General features: G+C 37.4%; 1 protein-coding gene across 4 annotated transcripts in view; it reads right to left on the bottom strand.

Annotated features, from left to right (window-relative positions):
• The window catches only part of hiw (MYC binding protein highwire), a 1,043,263-nt gene that overhangs the window by 496,953 nt on the left and 519,075 nt on the right, over positions 1 to 27,235 (bottom strand). For 3 of the 4 annotated variants that reach the window (XM_090372846.1, XM_090372865.1, XM_090372875.1), the window contains exons 37-38: positions 24,602 to 24,736; positions 2,349 to 2,527 (exon numbers count right to left, since the gene is read on the bottom strand). In XM_090372846.1, coding sequence (XP_090228972.1) covers positions 2,349 to 2,527; positions 24,602 to 24,736 — 314 coding nt within the window. The remainder of the gene's footprint in view (positions 1 to 2,348; positions 2,528 to 24,601; positions 24,737 to 27,235) is intronic. The other variant, XM_090372856.1, reaches the window with a different exon arrangement.

The raw sequence follows: 27,235 nt of genomic DNA, 5'->3' as shown, positions 1-27,235 counted from the left end.
GTTTGAAATATTCCGCTGAATTAACCATTTTCAATAGGTTCCATCTCTTGAAAGTTTATTGGTTACTTTACTGATTTTTTTTTTTTTTTTTTTGACAGCTGTCTTCAACTGACTGGAAATCCTGTCTACAATTTTGTCTTCTCAGTACCATCAAACCATGCACAGTACTACAGGTTCTAATACTTCCGTGTTTGGGGTTTTTATAAGAAAATAATAATAATAAATAAAATTATCCACTCTTCTGTTGAATCAGTGTTACACTATTATATGGGTATTTATTGTTATGACCAGTGTTAATGAACCTACAGACTGCATATTTTGTAAGTCTTTATTCTTACTTCAGTATTAATATTCATGAAATCTCAATCTGTTCCTCATGAGTAATTTCAAAGATATTTTGCCTTTCAAGTAACACATCAGTAACATGAAATATCATTTTACTATTTGCTATATATTTGTGTTGGATAGTTTTGTTGTGCCACTTGTTTGCTGATTGCCTGATGTTTCCTAAGGAAACAGTTTGACAGAAGAGGTTTTCATATACTCTTTTCAGCCATACATATTTGTACACCTGTACAGTTGTTATTCCTATCAGAATCAGTACTGTCAGACTCATTTTCTTTTCTTGATGAAATGAAGTAAGCATCACTGCCATGTTCACTGTTACAATTTTTTTGCAATTGCATATTCTTTTGTCGAATTTTGTTGAAATGTTATAAAATGTGATATTTCTTTGTCTTTCAAAAACTAAATCTGCAAAATAATAACAAATTTACCATTTGATATAACATTTATTAAAAATTTTTATGTAATACACACTCCAATGTACCAAAGACTAGTTATCAAAATGGCCTGTTTGGGAGCTGGGGTTAATAGGCCATTATTTCAAAGTGCTTTTTTTTTGGACATTTGCTAAGCAACAAAAGAAGCCAAACTGACTAGACAAAAAAGAAACTTTGTGACTTTCTTCACATTTTGTGACAACAATTACCTGCAACTTAATTATTTAATAAATAATGATGCTGTATACAGATCATATATGCCAAACTCTGCAAATAAATCTACAAAAATTTAATAACCATTCCAATATCATTAGTACAGGTAGTTCCCGACTTTGAGTTAATTAGTTTCTAGCACGCACTCATAAAGCGAAAACTCGTAAAGCAGCAATTTATTTCCATTGATGTAATGTTCAAAACAGGGGTTACATTCACAACAATGAAATTTGATCATAGTAATGCTAAATAAAGATCAACAAAACAATGATTTATTTATCCAAAGAAAGCATATGAAAACATATGCCTTTAAAATCAAGCAAATTATAATAATAAAGAAATTACTTATGTCACACAAATTTTAAAGAATGTTTATTCTTCATCATCATTGACTAAATGCACACTTGTTAATGGTTCATCACTCATTGCTGGTTCAGCACTCGCTGTTGGTTTGTTGGAAGCACAAGGAGTCATCTTCTTCTTCAGAAATGCTTCAAGAGTAATTTTTCTCCAAGACAGTCTTCTATTTTCTTTATAAATTTCACGCTACCATGCATAAAATTTTTTTAAAATCTGTAGCAACTTTTCTAGTGCGATCAAAATTTTAATCTTGTGACTCCAAAATCTCAATTGCTTTTTCTATGTGCTGAAAAGCTTCATCAAGCCTCTTGCGAGTGAAGGAACATACAGGAGTTTCAGCTGTTAAATCTTCCTCTTCCTCAGCTTCTTCACATTTTACCATTTCAAGGTCTTCATTTGTGAAAACTTCCATTGTGTGCTTGAAGCAGACCAGTGACATCAGTTGTAGAAACTTGCAATTAGTTAGCAATATTAACAACCACTTCTGTTTCATTTTGTATGATCTCTACTGTTCTTGAACTCCTTCAAATTTATCAAACTGAGGAAGAGTTTATTCCGAACACCCTTCAAATTTATCCCCCTTAATAAGCCTAATAAATCTGAAATAAGAAAAGACAGCAAAAATGATGAGCAACGTGACCACTCTCTGTAATGTCAGCACGGTAACTGCTTTATTGTGAGCAATGAGACGCACTCGTCTGCCTAAACAAATGGTTGCATAGTAATACTGCATTGTATAGCTATGTGCTTGGTTTAAAAATCTGTATTCATGATTTTTAAAGTTTAGCATTTATTTATTGCAATTAATGTTCATATTTTCGATTTTGTTTATACTTGACACTTGAAAAAAAAAAAAAAAAAAAAACCTTGTAAATTTGGGGATTTGGGAAAAAACTTGGGAATTCGTAAAGCGGGAAATGCCTGTATAACATTATCATTAGCATAATTAGTAAGAAATGTAATATCTAGAGAAGAAATTTCCCTCTCCCCTACCTATAATACAATATCTGGGGTATCTGGCCTCTTGTGTGATTTGTACCATTAAAGCTAAGTGAACAATCAGAAAAAGTAAAGACTGTATTATCTGGACCCTTCACTTGAGTCATTCCACCATCTCCATTATTGGTTCTAGCACCATGGTTCCTCAAACGAACAGCATATTTCACATTCTCCTATAAAAAATTCCAATATAATAAATTAAGCATAGATTAATTTCAGTTAATTTATCATTTATTATTAGATATCATATATAACTTAAATATAAACAAATTGCAATGATCAGAAATAAATAAATTTAAATCTCAAAATACAAATAAAAAAAATTTTTTTAAAAAATTAAAAAAAAAAAAAATATATATATATATATATATTTAGTTTTTTTTTTAGCAACTAAGGCCATATTGCTTCGGGGATATGTGGTGGTCATTCCCTGACCTTTCCACATCCTTTGTATTTGGTGGTTACAGGCTCGAATCGTGGTCTAATCAAGAAGCGTGTACTATGCACTGCTGCTCCTGCCCACCTGAGAAATATACAAAATATATATAGTATGTATAAAATGTAAGAAAAAGAAAAGAGAAAGAGAAACAGTAAGTGTACCTGAACGTGCAAGGCAGCAAAAACAGGATACAAAAATAAAAAAAGATAAGAATTAAAAATAATTAATAGAAAATACTAAAATATGGAGAAGTTATTAACACAAGGTTCCAGGCCTAATAGAAGAAAATAGGAGAAAAAGAATATTAAGAACCTAAAAAAAAAAAAAAAAAATATGTAGAATTAACAGGCCAATCATATGAACAAAAGCTGAAAGGGAAGTAGAAATTAATAAATGTAAAATAATAAATGTGGTGAGCATCAAAATGAGGGTAAAAAAAAAAATAAATAAAATAAATTTTGATGCAAACTAGATAAAAATAAATAAGATAAAATTGATACATGGATCAGGTATTTCATCAGGGGACTACATGAATGACTTCTATTTGAACGATATTCATGCCTTTTCACTCTCTAAGTTATTTTCTATATTAATATTATTAATATTAATAATTATTTATAATCGTACACATTTTTCTCCATTTCATTTTAACTATAGAGGGCTTCCATTGTTCTTTCCTAGTGAGCAATTCCACCGTCGTCATAGTTCTCCCGCTTTTTATATTCTATTTTCAATTAATCATGTTCACAAAATATTCTCTTTATAATATTTTCTTCATTATATATTACATTTTGGTCCAGTTTGATGTTGTATAACTTTAAAGGTATTTAATTTTTCTTGTTTTCACTATTTTTATTCACCTTTCAGCTATTTGTTTGTTTTTTCACCTATATTTTCAGCATTTGACACTCAAAAAATATATTACAGGCTAGTGGTATTAGTTTCGACTTCTACTAACACTCTCTCACAGCCAAGGCCCTCTCTAAGAGGATACTAGGCAAGCTAGGTGGGTATTTATATGCCTAGCTTGCCTAGTATCCTTTAAACTCTTTTCCTTCTCTTTGCATCTCTTTACTTTCTATTCTTCTTTCTTCCATCTGTTCAACTATTAGTGCAATATGAGGGCGATTCGGACATTCTCACTTTTCTTATTCTTGCTATTTTCGGCTCTTTCATTTTTTAATTTTTATTACCTTTTTTCCTCCCTTACCCTGCATTACTTCCTATTTCTATACCACTGCCTGTTACATAAATTTACATAAAATCACCCTCTCAAAAACATTTTTCAAAACTTTTCATTTTAACCCACATGCATTTAAACTTTAATTTGACTTAATTTAATTCTTTTATTTTATTTTAACTTCACACACTGTGCTGGGGCTGCCTTACTCATGTTTTTGGAGGTTTTATTTTTATCCCCCCCCCTTTTTTTGTATATTTCAGTTATATTTAGTTATATTTTTAATAGTTCCTCCATCAACATGGGGTTTATATAGAAATGTAGTGTTTTGGTACATGATCAGGTGTAGTCCCCTGATGAAATACCTGATACGTGTACCAATTTTATCTTATTTATTTTTATCTAGTTTGCATAAAAAAAATTATTATTTTTTTTTTTACCCTCATTTTGATGCTCATTACATTTATTATTTTACATTTATTAATTTCTACTTCCCTTTCAGCTTTTGTACATATGATTGGCCTATTAATTCAGCCGTTAAGTCTACATTTTTTATTTTTATGTTTTTTTTAGGTTAACATTCTTTTTCTCTTATTTTCTTCTATTAGGCCTGGCACCTTGTGTTAATAACTTCTCTATCTTTTAGTAATTTCTATTAATTATTTTTAATTGTTATATATATATACATACAGGCTGGCCTCGATTAACGCAATTAATTCGCCCGTGAGCGCATCGCGCAAAACAGATTAATTGAATATAATAATCAATAGGAAAACTTATAATTGGTTCTTGACCTTCTGGAATGTCCATAAAGAATTTTAAAAATACCTTTTAAATAACTTTTTAACTGTATACAATGTAAAAGATAATGAAAATAATTATGGAATTAAATGTTTACTGCATAATACAGTGGTTCCCAAACTGTGCACCGCGGAATATTTTAAATTTTCAAGGGAAACACAGCAATACTCGACATCTGTCGGACACCGTGCGAACTACTAGCTCAATCTCGTGGACTGTACACTATGTATCTTTTAACAGGTCATGGAGCCCTGAATGCCAAACTAAACAGTTTTAAATTAGTAAATGATCCCCGCTGTGTCCGTTGGGAAGTGGAGACATGGTCTCACATAATGTACAACTGTGAAAACTATGAGGATCTCTGCTGCTGCTGTTGTTGTTTTTTTGGTTTTTAGGAGCATTAGCAACTAAGGCCTTATTGCTTCGGGGATATGCGGTGGTTATTCCCTGACCTTTCCGCATCCTCCGTATTTGGTGGGCATGGGCTCGAACCCCGGTCTAATCAAGAAGCGTGTGCTACGCACTACTGCTCCTGCTCCTGCTCACCTGGCTATGGAGGCACCTTCTCCGCTGCCTCCTGATGACAAAGCTGACTTACTTCCCTCACGACAGGGAATCAAACCTGTTGGACTCGCAAGAGGAGTATAAGGAGTTGACAAAATTCTCCCAGGGACTGTTCACCCGAAGGAGGACACTTAGTGCTATCTACAGGGATCAAGAACAGGCACCACGACAAAACTAACCATCCTTGGACTCAACGAAACTGGCTTTCACCCAGATACAAGACCTTGCTTTGGGAGTTTATAGAATTTTTTTTTTCCTCTCCCTTTCCTGCCATGCGTTTTTTTTTTTTTTTAAGCCACGCTCCCTTGCGTGGCCCTTTGCCTCCACTCCCCGGGCGAGAGGGGGAGGTGACTTCTGGGCTCCTCCTCCCCTCACTGCCCCTCTCTTCCCTCTGGTGGGGCATGGGTTGGTTGGTTGGTTGGTTGGTTTGGTTTTATTGGCGCATTAGCTACTAAGGCTATAATGCGCCAAGACCATGTCATTTATAAAAAAGTTTAAACTTTCAGTGACCTAATTAGTTAGGTCATTATGTCCAATGGTATAACAAATATATAAAGGAAAAATGTAAATTTTATATTCGATTAAAAATATTTATTGATTTCAAAAAGCTAAAAACAGCAGACACATTGTCATTGTCGGATAAAATCTGACTGAGTGTATACGGCTCAGTCAGATGACTAAAAGCGGTAAAACGGATATTTCTAAAATCTGGACAATCAATTAAAATGTGTCTCATGGATAAAACTGTGCCACAGTTCTCGCACATAGGACAGTCATCTGCCCTCAGCAGAAAAGAATGTGTAAGATGACCGTGTCCTATGCGGAGACGAGCTAGAACAACTCCTTCCATACGATTGCTGTGCAGACTAGACTGCCACGGTTCAATTACAGGCTTTATACGCTATAATTTATTCGCAGTCTGTCTATTCCACAAATCCTGCCATTGGGAGTGAATCTTCTCGTGTATTATTTGCCTGTAGTCTGTATAGGGCACTAACAGGCAGCGGTTATTATTGGGAATTACTGATTTGGCTGCGGCGTCAGCCAAATCATTTCCCCTAATCCCAATGTGGCTGGGAATCCAGCAGAAGCGGATGTCGTATTCGCGTTCATGGAGAACGTGAATCTTCTGCTGAATGCTAGACAGAACTGGATGAGGATTATACCTCATCCAGTTCTGTCTAGCATTCAGCAGATATTAAAGCCTGTAACATGCTAAGAGAGTCAGAATATAAAATGAACCGTTGGTATTGGCATTTACTAATATGATCCAAGGCTAACTCTACAGCATGCAGCTCTGCAGTAAATATGCTGCATTCAGAGGGAATATGCTCTGATATAGTGCTGTCTGTAAAGACAGCAGCAGATCCCACATATGATTCTGACTTCGAACCGTCTGTGTAGACTGGCGCGAAGTCGGAATATTCAGTTCGGTGTGCTGAATGAAGCTGCAGGTAGACACACGATGGAGGGTCCGACTTTCCCCAGTTTCTAAGCGACAAGTCGCATGCTGGGACACGAGCATGCCAGGGTGGAAAGGGTTGCTTTGATGTTTGGGCAACCTTGTCTACCTTGATATTAAGTTCATTGAGTAGCTCTTGGAGACGAATACCAAAAGGACGATTGGCAGTCTTACGGGTATTGTACAAGTTTTCCCATCGTGGCTCAAAAACGAATGGCCACGTTGGATGGTCTGGCAGGGATTTCAGTTTTAAAGCGTACTTTAAAGACAACTGCTTACATCGAAACGATAATGGTGGTTCGTTTGCTTCGACGTATAAACTCTGGACAGGAGTTGTTCGTAAATGCTCCAGTAGCGATACGTATAGCCTGATGATGGACAGGATCAAGCCATCGAAGTACACTGTCTCTGGCTGAAGAATATACTTGGGACCCATAATCTAATTTGGATCGCACAAGTGCACGGTAAAGCCGTAGAAGGGTGCATCGGTCTGCACCCCAAGATAAGGAGGAGAGCGAGCGGAGCATATTAAGGGCTCCTGTGCACTTTGTGCGGAGTTGACAAATATGATCCAAAAAGGTTAATTTTTTATCAAATATGAGTCCCAAGAATTTTGTGTTGGCTGCTACTGGAATGGCATTTTGTCCGAGCCTTAATTCAGGTTCAGGATGAAGATTACGCTTGCAACAAAAGTGTACGCAAACGGTCTTCTCCGGCGAGAACCTGAAGCCATTAGCAAGTGCCCAGGAATTCAGACTATCAATGGCTTTCTGCAGTTGTCTTTCAATAACCCTCATGTTGCACGACTGGCAAAAAATGCTAAAGTCGTCAACATAGAGGGCACTGTTTACAGTCGGAGAAAGTTGTTCTGTGATGGAATTTATTTTGATGGCAAAAAGCATGACACTTAATACTGATCCTTGTGGTACTCCCTCCTCTTGGCTAAAGGAGCGAGGGAGTGAGGATCCTACACGAACTTGGAACGATCGATTGGCTAAAAAGTTTTGAATAAAAACAGGGCAGATGCCCTCTTAGACTTAGGCTATGTAAATCTTTTAAATTGCCAAATCTCCAAGTTGTGTCATACGCTTTCTCCATGTCAAAGAACACCGACACCAAGTGTTCGCGTTTTAGGAAAGCATCCCAGATGGATGGTTCCAATCTAATAAGATGGTCCAAAGTGGACCGGTTCCTTCGGAAGCCGCACTGGATGCTGGAGAGAAGGTCATTTGATTCTAAATACCACATTAAACGAGAATTGACCATTCTCTCCAGGATTTTGCACAGACAGCTGGTCAGAGCAATAGGACGATAATTGGTGGTGACTTTTGGATCCTTTGGTGAAAGATGTTTAATCATTTCATAATGGATGACATCTGGTCCAACAGCACTTACTTTGGAAAGAGTGAGGGCTCTTTTCAGTTCCTCTATAGTGAACGCCCCATTGTAAGGACAGAGGCCCTTGGTCTTAAAATTAAGTGCTTGTTTTTCCGGTTTATGTTTCAGGACCAGGAACTCAGGGGAGTACGAGGATATTGCGGAGATGTTAGAGAATGTTTCCCCAAGAGCATTGGCTATTGCAGTTGGATCTGCAATAGCGCATCCATTATAATCTATTATTGAAGAAGGGTGGGATGTATATTTTCCCTTCATTTTCCGGATTTTATCCCAGACTACCGTAGATTTGGTAGACTGGTTAATAGATGATGTAAAACGGATCCACGATTCCTTTTGACTCTGACGACGGATATATCGTGCTTTGGCTCATGCACGTTTAAAGGCTATAAGGTTGGTCGTGGTAGGATATCGGCGGAATATCCCCCACGCTTTGTTTTGAGCCTTTTTTGCTGCTGTGCATTGTGAATTCCACCAAGGTTTGGGAAATGGTGGAAACCGGACAGATGTTTTTGGAACAGCATTCGCAGCTGCTTGGACAATATTTTCTGTGATGTACTTAACTGCATCATTGATAGGCTCTTGACTGACTGTGCTAAGATCAAAATTTGCCTGATGTTGGAAGGCAGTCCAGTCAGCCTGATCAATCTTCCTCTGTGGTAACCTGAAGGGAAGACATGGTCTCCCACTGTGTAACGAGGTTATCACAGGGAAGTGATCACTTCCGTATGGATTCTCCTCCACTTCCCAAGTGAGTGAAGGGAGTAGAGAAGGGGAGCAGATAGAGAGATCAATGGCAGAAAAAGTACGGGTAGGCACGTGGAAGAAGGTGTTTGTTCCAGTATTTAGAAGGGAAAGGTCATTGTCATTGAGCATACGCTCTATGACTCGTCCCCTTCCGTTGATGTTAGCACTACCCCACAGGGTGTTATGTCCGTTAAAATCCCCAAGAAGTAAGAAAGGGGGAGGCAGCTGCGTAAGAAGATCATCAAGGTCTGCCTGGGAGATGTCAGTCCCAGGTGGCAAATAAATGGAGCACACAGTTAATAGAAATCCCACTGAAAGGCGAATTGCAACAGCCTCTATGCTGGTTGTAATTAGCAAAGGCTGCACTGGGGTCTGGTTACCCACAAGGATAGCCACTCCCCCATGTACAGGGCCATCCGCAATTCTATCCTTTCGAAAAAATGTGATGTTGTGCATGGTGGGATCATCATTTGCCTTTAGATATGTCTCCTGCAAGCAAAAGCAAACTGGCTCGTGCTTTTGCAGGAGGGCCTTGATGTCATCAATATTTCGCCGGAATCCACGACAATTCCATTGTAGGAATTTAGCCATTATTTTGGCTTGATGGGTCCATCAGGCGGCTTCCGAGGTGCTGAGGGCTTACTTTTATCAGTCTTGGATTTATCTTTTTTGGGGAAGGATGGACGCTGTCCCGTGTCCATTTCCTCCTCCGCAAAGAGTTCCAAGACTGAATCTTCGGGTACCTCCTTCTGCTCCACATCCATCTTTTCTTGGGTACTAGGGGGGACTTCCCCTTTCTTATTCTTTTCTTTCATAATTATCTTTGTCACTTGTGGAGCATTAGGAGGTACCGATATAGGAGTGGCAGCTGATTGGTCCTTTTGTGCAGGTTTTTGAGAGTTAAGAGATACCGCGCAATGGGAGTGAAAGACTCCTTTGGAGGAATGGTCATGTCCGTCTGAGTTCCGACAAAACATCTCCCTGCTACCTTCTGGGCGTAGGTAGGTTTGTTGATATTTAGGGGTTTGACCGATTTCCTTGCCTCCTGCTTTGATATATTTAGCTCTGCCTTCAGCCGTTGAATTTCTTTTTCTTCTTTCCACCTCTGGCATGCTCGTGAGTAGGCCGGGTGTTCACCTTCACAGTTAATACAGGTGGGTTTTACGGCTGAACATGCTATTGTTTCGTGGTCCTTTGCACTGTATCGAGCGTATGCAAGGACTCCACAGCAGGCCATTTGAGAATGTCCATACTTCTGGCATTTAAAACACCGTAAAGGGTTCGGAACGTATGGACGCACTGAATGGTTGATGTATCCAGCTTTAATCTCGTCAGGAGGTTTAGGAGAGTTAAAAGTCAGGATAACGCTCCTGGTTTTAACAATTTTTCCATCTCTTCGCGCAGTAATTCTCTTGATGGCAGTAACTCCCGGTGGTTTTAATTCGGAGCAGATTTCCTCCTCGGTTACGTCGAGAAGGTCCCACTCCGAAATGACACCTCTGGATGAATTGAGTGTTCTGTGTGGTGTCACTGTTATAGGGATTCCTCCGATTGATGTTGTTCGGAGTAGATGTTCTGATTGCTTGTCATTTTTAGTTTCAATTAAAAGGTCTCCAGAACGAAGCCTTTTAACTGATTTGGGTGAACCTGCTAACCCGTCTAACCCTTTTTGAATAAAAAAGGGCGACATTTTACCAATTGGTTTTTCTGCGGTGGAATGTATGATTAGGAACCTTGGAACAGGCCCTGATGGTACTTCAGTTCGCTGCCTTTTTTTAGCAATAATGCTATCTGGATCATTGTCTATGTTTTCAGATAGGGACCGGGTTGGGGCCCCTGAAGAAATAAGTTTATCAGGATTCATATAGTTTTTTAAATGGTTCAGTGCCCGGGCTCCCCACCCACCACGGAGTCCAAAGGGACGCCCACTACCCGGAATGCAATAAATGCGCTCGGGAGTGGGACGCCAGGGCTACCCAGACACTATACCCGCACCGCCGCCAGCCTGAATCCTGTCCCTCGGACCATGAGGGTAGGGGCGTGGCATTGACACGGTTGACCCTCGCAGGCGAGCCTACTAGCCGATTGATCCTAGCCGGGCCTTCCAGGACCACCCGTCTTGTCGAAGCAGGGGCCAAAGTGGTGTATTGAAGCTGGGCCCCTCAACCACCAGGATCCCCCTTTCCGAATTTCCATGGGTCGCAGCGCACGGCAAACACGACGGATTCCATTGATGTAAGCCTGGAACCTGGGCTGTGGGCGTTGGATCCCAGTGATGCTAGTCTGGACGTCCAGCAGCGTCACTGGGAGGTCCCCTCACCACGTACAGGTGCCCACGTCGAGGGGGGTGGGGCATGGGCCTTCTCCACTTATCTTCTCTATGGGCCCCTTATTTCTGTCTTTTCCCCCCAGCCTTCAGTCTTCCCACCCCTCTCTCTCTCTCTTTTAATTATAATTACTAGTGTCTGAACCATTGTTAAATTGCTTGAGCCCTACACCCAAAAACTTAATAACATTTATTTGCATAAACAGTATTTTTTTTTGGCTGACCCATAACGGTTTTTTTATTTATTTATTATCTTTTTTTTTTTTTTTTTTAAGGTCCTAGCCACTTAAATCTCAGGAAATTAGGTGGCCGGACCTGCCAGAGTAAATAACTATAATAGTGGTATACCTGGTCTGCCTCCACGAGGCAGAGTGTGGACAACGTTGGGTCCCATTAGGGGCCCAGCGGAACCAGAGGAAATGACCAGAGGAACAACGGTACACGACACTACACATGTACAAAATCCATACACTTTTAAACCTCTGTCATTGACAGTTCTGTTTCACACCCACAATGTATAGCACGCGGAGTGGGGGAAACCCCTGGTACCGTTTGACACTAAACACACTCTATACTCTACTCGCTCGAGGAAGTTCAGTTTCAGCATTTCTTATTAAGTTGTTTGGACCTAACTACTAAACGGAACTGTTAGATATTTCTTTTGGCCTGGGTGCGCCTTGAAAAAATTACTGAGACATTAAGGGCGCCATGAACCGAGAAAGTTTGGGAACCTCTGACATAAAATACACAATGAAGGAATGACTGTTGGGAAATAATTGAACAGTGTTGACTTTCTCTTTTCATCAATCAATTTCCAATAGTCGACAACAATCTTCTCTGGGCCCTGGCGAAATAAATATCTCAGAGGACGTCAAACCTTTTGTTTGAGGTTCTCTGCGATACAAAAGATTTCATCTAGTTCTTTTACAGTTATCTCCTTCGCGGTAACATTTTCATCTGGCTCATTTAAAAATTTGAATTTTTATGCAAGTGTGCATTGACTTTATTAGCAGGAGACAAACAAGTAACACGTCTTCTTCCGATGGTTGATGGAACACACTGAGGCGGGCAGCAGGCAAACGTTTGTTTATTGCCCATCTGACTTGCGGTAAGCTTAACGCGCGACTCAAATCTTTTTCAACTATTGCATAAAAAGGAAAAAAAAGAAAAAAAAGATCGCGTTAACTGGAAATTTGCATCGTGTAAAGTGGTACATTTTTTTTCAAATAGCGTTAACTGAAAATCGCATTATGCGAGGCCTGGCTATATATACAGGCAACCCCCGTATAACACGGGACTTCTACAACACAGTTTCACTCTAACACGATTGATAAACTGCGGCAATCCTCACACAACGCAGTACTTGTATGACACGGTTTTGCTCTAACACAGTTAGAGAATTTCGGTAAAGATCATATAACAGGGTATTTTTGGGCTTTATAACAGGGTATGTTGGATGTAAATTTTCAATTACATCCAACGTTTCCACTCTTTTTGAATCCCCGCTGTTGACTTGTTAGTGATTTTCTCAATAAAAAAAGAAATTATTGGGAAATCAGTGTATTTTATTTTGTTGGGAAATTCCCGTGTTACATTCTGTGCTATTGAACTTGCGGAAAAATCTAGATTTCGAGAAGTTTTATTACTATTCAATAACACACCAGGCCATCCAAAAGATTTAGGTCATCCAAACGTTGAAGTTATGTTCCTACCACCACAGTTGTACTGGGTTAATACAGCTTCTTTCATTCAGCTGTTAGATCCACCTTTAAAACTCATTCCATCAGAAAATTGCTACAATGGATTTTGGAAAAAATTGATTCCGAATCTACTGGTAATGGAGGCTGGAAACATTTCTCAATTGTGGACTGTATCAGAATCATAGCTTTATCACTGAAAGAAGTAAAACCATTAACTTTAAATGTGTGTGGAAAAATGTATGGCCAGAATCAGTTCATTCAGGAAATATGATTGAACGGGCAGAACATGGAATCGGTGCGAAAGTAGAACTTGCTACATCAGTAGGAGGGGAAGGTTTTGATGATATGACTACTGAAGCCCTTGTGGGTAGCACAGTTCATAGAATTGTCCTCCTCCCCACACCAGCTGGAAAAGACCAGAGTTCGAATCCCATCGATGAAGGGAGGAATTTTTATGGATCTTTTTCACAATGTGGCTGAGCTAGTCGGGCTTGGACGAGGGTAGCATGGTTTTTTCTCCTGTAAACTGAGGTTTTTCATCCAGCAAAACAGAAAATCGACTTCAGGACATGCAATTTATAGACAATATTCACAGAGTAACATGGCCTTTGTCGCCAATGCTCCTAAAAAAGAATATGATTACTGAAGACTGAAAAGAATTACTGGTAGAAAAAGAAGCCGACGTAGCGGATTTGGTGCAAATGGCATCAGAGGTAAAATCAAATCAATTCAGATGATGATAGTGCAGATAAATTCTAAACTTCCAAATTTTACACTAAAAAGCATAGGGAAATGCATAACGTTAGCCGAGCAATTAGAATCTTATTTTTTTAATGAAAGGAGCCCAAAGTTCAAAAGGGAACTTCAAAAATGCTTAGTTCCATATGATGAAATTCACAAATATTTATCAAGCAAAAGCAAAGAAACCCAGATTACTGATTTTTTAAAGAGAGCAGAAGATACACGAAATCTAGAATGATGTATTTTTGTTAGTTTTGTTAACGAAATAGCGTATTTTTGTTAGCTTTTGGAATGTAATCCCCCCCCTTTTGTACTTTTTCTTAGTCCCATATAACACGGTTTCACACAACACAACATTTTACAGGAACCTAATAGCCATGTTATACGAGGGTTACCTGTATATATATAGTAGACTCTTGATTTTCCAGGATAGATGGTAAAAAAAAAAAAAAAAAAAAAATCCCGGATAATCGATTTCCCGGTTAATTCAAAAATACAATACATCCCTGACATATGTTCCAAGACTTCTTACGTAAGTCGAGTTTTATGTAACTCGAGAATGACAAATTAAACATTACTACTATATCCCTGATATGCCAAAATTACAAAAATCCACATAATACCCTTAGAAGAATGAAGAAAAATAGTTATATATTTTCAATTATTTAGTTGTATTTTTTTTTATATATTAGTTATATACATAGAAAAATAGTTAAAGTTTTTAATTGAACTAATTAAAAATATATATCTGGGGACATCGGTGATGTAGCCAGAGTGGCACATAAGAAAAGAAAACATAAAAAGAAGAAAAAACAGATGTTATTGTACTGTAAAAACTGAAATGTATTTCGTAGTCTTGGTTATTATAGTTGACTTCATTGGTGCCAATCCCTTCACCACTTCTTGTATTCTGCCTTTGTCCTTTATTATTGTGTTAACTGTTGACAATGACAACTTTAAATCCACATGATACGTTTTAATGTTTAACTATTTTCATACATCCTTATTATTTTAATTTTCTGATCGAAATCGATTGCTTTCCTTTTCTAAGTAGATTTACTAGTACCGCTATCACTTATTCTCTTAGTCAGCACCATGATAATGGTCGAAATGAAATTTTCTGTAAACAACTTCACAGGGTTAAGGTGGAAACACACTATTATCACCTCACTTGAGCTCACATTTTACTAAAGCACATTTCTGGAGGTCACTACCATAAAACAATAAAAACAATTTGCAGTGTCCTGTTTATTGAGCTTTTCTGTTAGTGCAATTCATTATGAATGGGTAGTAAACTCGATCCTATTGCATTTCTGACAATATTGATAGCTGGATTTCTGTGGGTTTTACGTTATTATGGTGAATTGTGTATTCCCCCTCACTGAAATCTGTAGTCACATGAAAATAAAAATTAAATTTTAAGAATACTCTCTTTGTTCCTATTTTTAAGCTTGTTATTTGATTGCTTATTATTATTCTTTTTTTTTTTTCCTTTTTTTACTGTTTTAAATTTTGCAATCCTAAAAAAAAAAAGAAAATTTGAGTGAAAAAATATTTTACGTAAGTTGGGGACTTACTGTATCGAAAAATGTTCAGTAACCTACGTATAAAATATGGTGTTAGATAAAAAATGAAAAACCTTACCACGCACTAATATCTAATACGATGCGTCCCTTTATTTTTTACAATGTCACATATGGTTTGGTCACCAACATTATACTGGTTCATTAAAGATTTAACAAATGTACCATTTTCAAGTGTTTGAATAATTTCAAGATTTTGTTTAACTGAAAGCACAACTCTTTCACATTTACCCATCATTTTCGTGATTTGTAAACAAAAAAAAATATTTACTATAAAAAAAATTAACATCCCCGACATAAACAATGAAACAAAATTTGTCTTTATTCCGGTGCGATGGAACATAACAATCGACGCAACGCACTTAAACAAAATAAACATTTATCCTTTTTTTTTTTAGCGGAGGGTGTGAAGACAGTGGGGATTGCAACATTGTACATTAATTTCCCAAATGCTGCTTCTTGTCACTTATTTACGATTTGCAAAACATCTGTTTATACTTATTACTTAATTTTTTGATTTCTGGTTGATTTTTTTTTTTTTTTTTTTTTTTTTTTTTTTAATTTGGAGTCTTGAAGTGTCCCGGTTATTCTGATTCCGGTAAATCGAGAGTCTGCTGTATATATATATTAACTAAATGGTACAACATTTGCTAAGGAAGATTATTTGATTATTTGTAATTAAACCAGACAGTTGTACCCAAATATGTAATCAATATACAAATCATCTATGATATATACAACTGCTAACTTCTTTAAGTTGTATGCTAGAGAGTGGAAAACTGTAAGCTAAAAGAAAACACAAGTGTTTTTTAGTTATACAAGCAAAAAACAGGAAGAATGCTGAATAGTTTTCAGAAAAAGCAGGAGGATTTTTAACACACACCGCACTAGGAACAGTATGCTATCAAACACTAGCTTTAACATACGATTCTTCTGTGCATTGCTATCTGGATTTTCAGTTACACACTCAAATAATTATGACTGCTTCAAGAAAGATACTGTTGCAAACTTTGCTCTCTTCAAAAATGTTGAGCCAAAGCTTTGTTTACAACAAGGCACTATTGTTTAGATTTGGCTGTCAAGAGCATTTCGAAAGCTTTAGCAGAAAGAGATCTGAACTTAGTTTTGGCCCCCCCTCCCAAACTGAATATGCTTTTACACCCAGCACTGGTATGAGGAATTTTTAAAATGCCAATCATCACTTAGGATAATTTGTTATATTTCAAGCTTCCTTGTGCAGTTGTCAATTTTCCCCAACTGTGGACCACTACACATCACTTCTTTCACTGTTATGAAAGAAATTATGTATAATTGATGTCAGTTCTTTCATTATTATGAAAGAATTGACAGAATAATTGACTCTTCAAAATAAAACCAGTTCAATTTGGTTAAAATAAAAAAAAAAAAACTTGTTCTCTGCTACTGGATGATGAATTGATTCTCCAAATCCCATTATATCTAAGCTATAGTGTTAAATATTTAATTTAATGCTTCCAAAAACTCAGTTGATAACTTGCTATCAATGCATTTTGTCTGGAGTCAGCAGACTTTTGACTGCCACAAGGAACCCTACTTTAGTGAATTCAAAACATAAAGTAAGCTGACTAAAAAACTAAGTTCACAATTTATCAAATTTATTCATAAAGTAATAGAGCTTCTGCTATCAGTGTATTAAACATTTGAAGTGTAACACTTCAGATGTTTAGATTTGGCTGTCAAGAGCATTTTGAAAGCTTTACCAGAAAGAGATCTGAACTTAGTTTTGCCCCCCCCCCCCCGCCCACACACACCAACTGAATATGCTTTTACACCTAGCACTGGTATGAGAAATTTTTAAACACTTCAGATAATTAATTTGTGCCCTGTAGCAGCAAACAAATCACTTCAACAACACAACATTGGTAGAACTGCACTAACACTTTTTACCAGTTATAAAATACCTCAGATGAAGTTTGCTGTGAACATTGTAGTATACTACCACAATGTTCACAGTGGCAGTGATCCAGTTTATTATCCATTAATCTGTTTTCACCATCATGATGTATGTCTCTGTATGCTTACTGAGCAGTCGTTTATAATTTGGACTGACAAAGAAAGTGGCCTCTCTACTAATTTATTAACACCAGGGAAGCTTGGTGTTTTGGCTCATATATCTGGACCCTATCAACAATGGGAGTTAGAGTTGTCATCCCATGCATTTTCTTTAAAAATAAACCTTTTTAATAAACTTTTAAGTTATTTTATTTATCAATATTGCTTTATAAATTGAGAGGGTATCATCCTTTGACTGTATTGCTGCTTTAAATTTGGAAAAGAAAATCCTAGAGAATAAGGTTTGCTTTTTTATGACTAATTGAACAATTATTGTAAACTATTCTCAGATGTTTATTATAGCTACATTCATTAATGAAAACAAGAAGGAATTCACAGAACTTTTTTAAAAAAATCATATTTTAATGTAGTTTTACTATGTTTTTGTGAAAAGAAAAATATGGAGGAAAACCATGTTACAGTAGAACTTTGACTGTCCATCAGGGAACGGGAACAAGACCATGATGGATAATCGAATAGACAGATAATAGAATATATATATTAAAAACATTATACTATACATATAATAGACCGACTCATCTAACTTGTTTATTTTATTACATAACTTAATGAAATTTAATTAAACTTTAATTATTATTTATTTTTTACTGGGCCATCAAAAAATCATAGTATAGATATCTACATACATACATATTTTTAATATTTTGACTTACTATTTTGACTATGTTAATATATTTTGACTTAATATTTTGTCTAGTAATGTCATAAAAAAATTGAAAATAAAACAATATTACATACATATAACATTGTTCAAATGTCATTAAAGAAATTTAAAATAAAACAATATTACATAATTAAATTTCTTTTCTAAAAATGTCATTCAATTTCTTTTGTTTCATTATCCCTCCAGCCTTTTGAGAGGCAATGTTATGAATTTTACACAAAAGTAACACTTGTGTACCATCTGCTTCTTCTTGTACCTCGAACCATTCAATATGTCAATACACTTTGACAACGCAGTTTCAACTTCACAGTGACTAATTAAGTTTGTTGTTCCATCAGCAGCAGCTTTTTCTTCTTCTTCAGTTACAGAATCATCCGAAACTGTCATCACTCCTTGCACAATTTCATCGTTGTCTAAAATTTTGCACACAATGTCTATTTTGTCCATATCCAGCCAATCATTTACTTCCTCCATCGAAATACTTTTAAAACCAAGAACATTGGAACATAACTGCAAAATTTCAGTTTCTTTTGGAATGGTTTCTGTATCACTTGAATATATTTCTGGCCTCAACTTACTCCAGTTTCTTTGTTATGTTTGAACTGGACATCATCCCAGGCATCAGCAACACTGAGAATTGCATCTTTTAAAGTATAACTTTTCCAAAACTCTTCACATCTATTTTATTTTCTGTCGAAATAAGCTTTGGAATGAACATTTTGCAATAACATTTCATACTCTCGATCACGTCCTGATCCATCGGTTGAATGAGAGGTAAATAGGGTGATGGGCAATTGAAGTTCTACTGTATTTCAAAAACTGTTACTGCAAAAGGACAGAAAGCATTTATGTTGTAAACTATATTGTGACAGTGGGACAGAGAAAGGGTCAAATCAAATCAAAAAGACTTTGCTGTTGTAAAAGGCAGGAAAATCTGTTCAAGGAAAATTAATGGAGGCACTGGTTAAAGAAGCACTGCAGGATCATTTAGACAAGACTTCAGTTATAGCTCAGACACAGCATGGTTTTGTTAAGGGGAAGTCTTGCCTGACCAATTTGATTGGATACTATGATGCAGTCACAAAAGAACTGGATGCAGGGAATAGCTTTGATATTATATACTTGGATCTTAGAAAGGCTTTTGATACTGTTGCACATGGAAGACTGCTACACAAATTGGAGCAGTGTGACATTGGAGGCAAGTTGCTGCTATGGATAAAGGTGTGGTTGAGGGGGAGAAGACAGAGAGTGGTAATCAATGGACACTGCTCATCATGGACTAATGTTATTAGTGGAGTCCCTCAGGGCTCAGTGTTGGGTCCATTATTGTTTTCTGTATTTATAAATGATATTGATGATGGTATATCAAGCTTAATGTCCAAGTTTGCAGACGATACAAAGGTTGGCAGGGTTGTCAAGGACACTACTGACACTATGCTGCTGCAACAGGATCTGGAAAGGTTGAGCAGATGGGCTGAGAGGTGGCAAATGAAGTTTAACATTGACAAATGTAAAGTACTACACATGGAAAACAGCAACCCCAGAGCAACGTATCAACTCTGTGGTACTACACTGACAGTGGTAGAGAATGAAAGGGACTTGGGGGTGGTTGTGCAGGCAGATATGAAGTTCTCTGAGCAGTGCAGATGGGCTGCAAGAGTAGCTCATGGAGTATTGTCAATGATATACAGGAATTTTTCCAGCAGGGATAAGGAGGTGATTATTCCCTTGTATAAGGCAATGGTCAGGCCACACCTAGAGTACTGTATACAGGTCTGGAGGCCTCATTTCAAGAAGAATGGAGCTGCTGGAACGAGTACAGAGAAGGGCAACAAGATTAGTGAATGGAACAAAGGGGTGCTCTTACGAAGAAAGGCTTAAGTTTTGCAAATTACAGTGTCTGGAGACTAGGCACCAGCGAGGTGATCTGATAGAGGTGTATAAAGCCTTGAATGGTTTGAGCATGCTCAATGCTGATGGGATTCTTCCTCTAGCTCAGAATAATCACCTGAGAGGGCATAAATTCAAATTGAGGAAAGACAGATGCAGGACAGACGTGCGGAAATTTGCCTTTAGCCAGCAGGTGGTTGGTTGGTGGAACAGACTTCCATCCCTTGTCGTGGAGGTTGATAGCCTAAATAAGTTTAAGGCTCAGCTGGACAGGTATTTTGAATGAACAGAGGGGTGAAGTGGAAGTGGGGTTTTTTTTTTTTTTTTTTGGCTGATGCTGCATAAGCTTGCTTTCTTGCATCAAATGCCTCTACTAATGCTAATGCTAAAAAGCAGAGTAGAGAGCTACGATATTGAAAAGTACTGGAGGCTTGTCCACAAGGAATTTCAAATTTCAAGAGGAGATACTGCAAATTAATAAAATTTGTGCTAACTAGGCATTTATACAAACATTTTTCAACAGGAACTTCTGCCAGGTGTAGTCAAAAGTAGCAATAAATTACTTCCTCAAAGAACAAAAAGAACAGAATCTTTGCCTCTCGTTTAAGCTCTTCAAAATCTTAGCTGTAGAAATACCTTCTGATCTGTCTGGTTTGGTAATCTACTTCCAAAATCAAACAAAGATTTAAAAACTGTTGGTACAACAAATGTGCACATAATGTTCCACAACTTACCCAGGAGTAACAATCTCAGTACGTGTATGTGAGGTATGTTGGATTGAAGAGCTATGGCTGGATTATAAAATTTTGGAATAACATTTAAAAAAAAATAAGTAAATTGCATTACTGAAGCCAGAAGAGGCTTGAATAATGTAATTTGCATGACTCTTTAGGATTGATCTCACTAGAAGTTTGCAATTCATAAATTCTTTTTCTTGAGGAATTCATTAATTTGTCTTCTTTCAAAACTTGTTTTGGGCCATAAACTGGAATTGGACATGAGTCACTACCACTCACTAGTGGTTTGTTTCACTTTTCAATTGGTAACTCTGAAAAGTGCATACACATAGCTTGTCTGCTACTTCTAACTACTTCTTTAAGTTGACTTGTTAGAGGTTGCCACAGGTACAACATATACAAATGTATATGTTGTACCAGTCAACATATACATTTACCTAAAGAGAGCCAAATGAACAAATGAATATGAACAGATGACTATTTCAGTGATTACTGGTAACTCAACATTGCGACACCTGACAACCTGGTGATGATTCAACTGACAAGATGAAAGATGGCAAAATTTAGACCTACAAAACTTCAAAACATGAAAATAATGTGTCACAGTTTTCAAATTGTGAGCAAACTAAAGCTCTAAGCTGTTATATTGAGGGTACCAATATATCTATAATAGAATTATACCCATATGAATTATATCCATTTTTCATAGCACAAGAGAAAAAAAATCAATGCCTTTCATAGACCTTGTCTTTTTTTTCCACATCACCAAATTCCTTTTAAAAGAGAAGGCATAATTAGTTGAAATTTTCTGCACTATACAGCAGAGACTTATCATATGCAAGTGTATATGATTGGTGCAACAAGTTTTCCAAAAGCCATGAATACGTTGCAAACCCACTGCCTGCTCATAAGCCAACAGCCATTACAGACAGGAACATTTGTCACATCGCAAATTTAATTTTAGAAAATGAACAAATATAGTGCAGAATACTGCATCAAATTGTGCAAAATGCTGAAGGTGTAGAGGTAAATTCATGGACATGCACTATACAAGAAAGTGCACATGTGGTGGATCTCTTAAAGATGCTTACCTACAGAGAGAAAGGATGCAATGTGTTGCTATTTCTGCTGAACATATGAAATGGTCTGAACTGGAGGAAAACACATTTCTGTAGTGAACAGCAACTATCTTCTGGTGAAGAGACACTGGTATACTACTTCACTCCAAAATCAAAGCAGTCCAGTATGAAATGGCACCACAATGTAGCCACAATTCAAGCCACAGTCTTCGGATGACAGGATCATGGCATGTATCTTTTGGGATTCAGAAGAGTTGGTTCTTATCAATTTTTTGTCACCTCATAAGAGTTAATGCTCAATATAACTTGCTTCCAATAACATACACTGAGTGGACAGAAATCATGGGATACCTACCTAGTAATGCACAGGTACCCCATGCCCACCTTTCGTCTTGATAAGGGCAGTCACATAGTGAGGCATTGGGTCCACTAGTTCACGAAAGCATTCCAAAGGTATTTCCATCCATGCTTGCTGCATCGCTGTCCATAATTCTGTCACATTCCTGGATGGAAGATCCAAAGCTTGAATGGACCTTTCCACTGCATCCCAAAGATGCCTCACGAGGTTCATGTCCGAGAACGGGGAGGCCATTCCATAGTTGTAAAATCTGTGGAATGCTCTTTGAACCATGTTCTAGTCACTACGGGTCTGTGGGGAGGCACATTGTCTTCCTGGAAGAGTCCATTGCACTGTGGGTGCATGATGACCATGAAGGGATGCAGATGGTCTGCAAGGATGGACACGCAACCTGATCCATTTCAGAGATGCACCTAGACATACCAGAGATCCCAACATGTGCAAGTTGAACATGCCCCGGACCATTACCGACTGTCCACCTGCCTGAACAGTTCCTTGTTGACATGACAGGTGCATAGCTTTGTGCAGTTTCTGCCAGATATGCACCCTCCTGTCTGCTCAAAATAACTGGAAGGGGAATTCATCGGACAAGTCTCCAATCAACCAAGGTCCAGTGCCAATGTTCTTTCACCCAGCTGAGGCGTAGAGTCCTGTGTCATGGTGTTAGCAATAGGACTATGGTGGGTCGGCAGCTCCCATAACCTACTGGGGCTAATGATCACCTGATGCTCTTGGTGGAGACGTTTCTGGCACCTCTCACTCATTGAAGTTGGAGGTGATTTGTGCCACTATCACTCTCTAGTTGGATGAAACAATGTGAAACAGAAGTTGGTGGCCATGTTCATGCACCACCTTTCTCCACCCCACAGTGCTGTCCACAACAAGATGTTATTCCAGAAATGACGTATTCCCGATACACTCTTGATACTGTTGAAAGGGGATAGTGAAATTTCTGTACCACCTCCACGATAGAGTGATCCATGTATCGGACACCCACTACCATCCCTCTTTCAAAGTTGGTTAACTCACGATGTTTATCCATACTGACATCGAATTACCGTCCACATAAATGCAGCATACCTATATACCTGCCAAGAGGTGACAGTGTCATGTTGGACAGGAACTGGGTATCTCATGAATTCTGTCCTTTCAGTGTACATAAAGTAGTTCTCAACAAAAAATACTGAAAACAACAAAAGAAGCATCCTGAAAAATCGTGTTTTTTTTTTTTTTTTGTTAGTTGTTGGCGCATCGGTTTCTGTGGCCATAATGCACCTCGCACAGTTTTTACATTTTACTCTGATCCAAGTCCGAGGGGATTCGAACCCGCGACCTTTGGGTTGCCAGGCAGGCACTTTACCCACCTGGCTAGCCCAGTCGGCCTGGAAAATTGTAAACCACCATGGAACATAAGATCTGATTTTGTTACTCTGCTCCTGGCTATGTTCGAGTTGTGTTTTTTGACTATCACAAATATCTTTGTTTACTCTGTCCAATGTAGGCATTATTACAACTCTCACATTGTACTTTGTAAACAGGAGCTTTGGTCATGGGTATCCCAGATTTGGGTTTCTAAGAATTTTTAAGAAGTTTTTTACTCTTCTGGTTCACAATTGCAACAACTGATTTCAGAGATTAGGCAAACAAATATATACAGCTGTAATCATACACAGGAAATAGTTTGGCTTTTGTGATAGAGTAACAGCAGTTTTTCATTATCCCCAACCAGTGATGATCATTTAGTTGTGCTAATGAGGAACATATGGGAGGACAGAAATTCAAAAAAGAGGAGAAAATGGCAGGAAGAAATTTAAAAGAGATGATGAAATAAACACAGTGTTCTTAGTTGGCTATACATTAAGCCCTCTTCTTTCTACACGGGTGGCATCAGTGTCTTGCAATAGCAAAAATGTCAGTGGAGAAGGACAACATTTTGGGGAAAAAAAAAAAGTAATAATTTGATGACTGTAGCATATAATGTTTTGGAGAAAAAAAGTGGGAGTTCAACTTTTAACCACATTCATATGTACATATGAAGGTTCATATGTGCATGTATGTACATGTGTGAAAGACAGACAGTAAGATATTAGCCTTACAGCTAACAAAAAGTTAAAAGTGGACAGTAATAATTATATTCATATATCTCTAACTTAAAAACAATTTTATGTAAGTGTATCTTGAGATATTCTGTTACTAAATGATATTAACAAACATTATCAATATTAATTGTTCCAAAGAAAACTAAAAACGAAACTTTGAAGGATAATCAGAATATAGTTAAAATTGCAATTTCACAAAATAAAAAAAAAAAATAAAACACCAAACAATAACACATTCCGATTATGAAAACTGAAACCTGTAAAAAGAAATTATCTTTCTAAGGAACAAGGAATCAGATAAATGATTCCTTGTTATAAATCAGATTAATTTTAAAAGGTGTGATAAATAATAAAAATTTGAAAACTTTACCTTTATGGGCACAGGTCGATCAAACTTTAATTCTGCTGTATCTCCATAGCAATCTTCTGGACCAAATGTTCCTCGAACTATAGCCAAGGTCTTCCACCTCTGAGTATGAGATGGATCATTATTGCTGCCACTCTGCTGTAAAAGAGGCAGGCATTACTCATATCATAATCAATCTTAATTAACAATAATGCAAACATCTTAGATGTTTGGCCTCATAGTTAATCAGAAAATAACTGTACATTTTTTTGTTCTTCTGATCCTTTTTCTTTGCAGCTGTTATATTAAAAAGGTTGGTGACTGTTGAAAAAACAAATTTTATGCAGTAATAAAAATAATTCATCAATATAACCTCTTTCTGCAGCTATAAACTTGTTCCATCATGCCCGAAACAGAACAGATCAAAACACTGTTGCAAGTTTTCTTTTGTGAAAACTTTTAGGCAGATCATCATTGTGTGTGGATTTCTTTTAAAATATAAAATTTGAGTAGCATGTTGCACAGATTATCCCGATTCACATGCCTGATGATAAGGCTCAAGTTACAGATAAACTGGATAGCTTTGCATCTCCATTCACATGAGAAATTTTTTAGAGCTGGTGATGCTAGAAGTATTTTGAATTCTAACAGAGAGCTAATCGCTTTTGTGATAGCTGAGAGGAAAGTGGAAGAGAAATTGAGGTTAAACAAGAAACTGGGGTGAGCAGGATCTGTGAAATTATATTAACAGAGGCAGCAAAGGAAGTAAGCAAACCCTTAGCCATAATTATGAGAACATCCTTAGATTCGGGGAGGTCCTTATACACTGGAAATGTGCGACTGACTCCCCAATTCAAAAGGGAATCATATGGTGAAGTGAGTAATTACAGAACTGTACACTTGACTTCAGTTCCAGGAAAATTAATCGAGTCACTGGTAAAGAAATAATGCAGGAACATCTACACAGGAATGTGATTATATGATAATCACAGTATGGATTTGTTCAGGGTGATCTTGTCTGACCTATCTGATTAGGTACTATGATACAGTAACAAAGGAACTGGATGCAACAAATAATCTATGGGTTGGCATCATATGGTTAGATTACAGAAAAATTTTTTAACTGTTCCACAAGAAAGACTGCTGTATAAATTGGCGTACTCTAGCATTAGGGGTAAGTTACTGTTATGGATATAGGGATGGTTCAGTGCGAGAAGAGGCAGAGGGTAGTTATCAATAGGCACTGCTCTTTTTGGACTACTATTAGCATTAGCAAAGGCAAATGATGCAAGAAAGCAAGCTTATACAGCAACAGCCAAAAAAAAAAATAAATAAATAAAAACCCCTTATTTCACCTATCCACACGCTCCAAATATTTGTCATGTTCTGCCTTGAATCTATTTAAGCTATCAACTTCTACAACAACAGATGGAAGTTTCTTCCAGCAAACTTTACATTTGTCGATGTTAAACTCCATTTGCCACCTCTCAGCCCATCTGCTCAAATTTTCAAGATCCTTTTGCAGCAGCGTACTGTCATTAGTGTCATTAACAACCCTGCCAACCTTTGTATCGTCTGCAAACTTGGACATTAAGCCTGATATACCATCATCAATATCATTTATAAATACAGAAAACAACAATGGACCCAACACTGAACCCTGAGGGACTCCACTAATAACATTAGTCCATGAAGAACAGTGTCCATTGATTACCAGTCTCTGTCTTCTCCCACTCAACCATCCCTTTATCCATAGTAGCAATTTGCCTCCAATGCCACACTGCTCCAATTTGTGCAGCAGTCTTCAATGTGCAACAGTATCAAAGGCTTTTCTAAGATCCAAATATATGATATCAAAGTTATTCTTTACATCCAGTTCCTTTGTGACCACATCATAGTATCCAATCAAATTGGTTAGAGAAGACTTCCCCTTAACAAACCCATGCTGTGTCCGAGCTATAACTGAAGTCTTGTCTAGATGATCCTGCAATGCTTCTTTAACCAGTGCCTCCATTAATTTCCCTGGAACAGAAGTTAAACTAACAGGTCTGTAATTACCTGTGTCTCCCTTTGATCCTCCTTTATGGATTGGGGTCACATTTGCACATCTCCCATCCATGGAAGATCTCATAATTATGGCTAAGGGTTTGCTTACTTTCTTTGCCGCCTTCCTTAATACAACTGGATAGATTCCATCCATCTCAGGTGACTTTCTTATGTTTACCTTCAGCGATTTCTCCTCCATTTTACTCTCAGTTATTACAAGATCATCTAGCTCACTGCCAGAGCTTAATACACCTCTGGCATTCCCCTCCCTGAATAACTCCTCATGTGTAAATTAGATGCAAAATATTCATTTAGTTTGTTAGCTACCTGAGCAGGATCATCACAGGTGAACCATTGATATCAAGTGGACCAATCTGATTCATTCCCTTCCTTCTAGAGTTTACATAAGTAAGGAACTCTTTAATGTTTTTTTTTTTGCCAAAGATTTCTCGTAATCTGCCTTCGCCTGCCTAACCTCCTTTGTGACTTGAATACAGACCAGCTTATATCTATCATAGGCTTCTGTGTTACCTGTTATTTTATATGTATCCCATGCATTTTTCTTCTCTGTCACATGTCTAATTAGTTCATCTGACATCCATTTAGGCCTAA

The sequence above is a fragment of the Mastigoproctus giganteus genome, chromosome 1 (assembly GCF_048544385.1).
Source record: "Mastigoproctus giganteus isolate SK-2022 chromosome 1, ASM4854438v1, whole genome shotgun sequence".
Taxonomy (NCBI): Eukaryota; Metazoa; Arthropoda; class Arachnida; order Uropygi; family Thelyphonidae; genus Mastigoproctus; species Mastigoproctus giganteus.
This window is presented reverse-complemented; position numbering and strand designations above follow the sequence as displayed.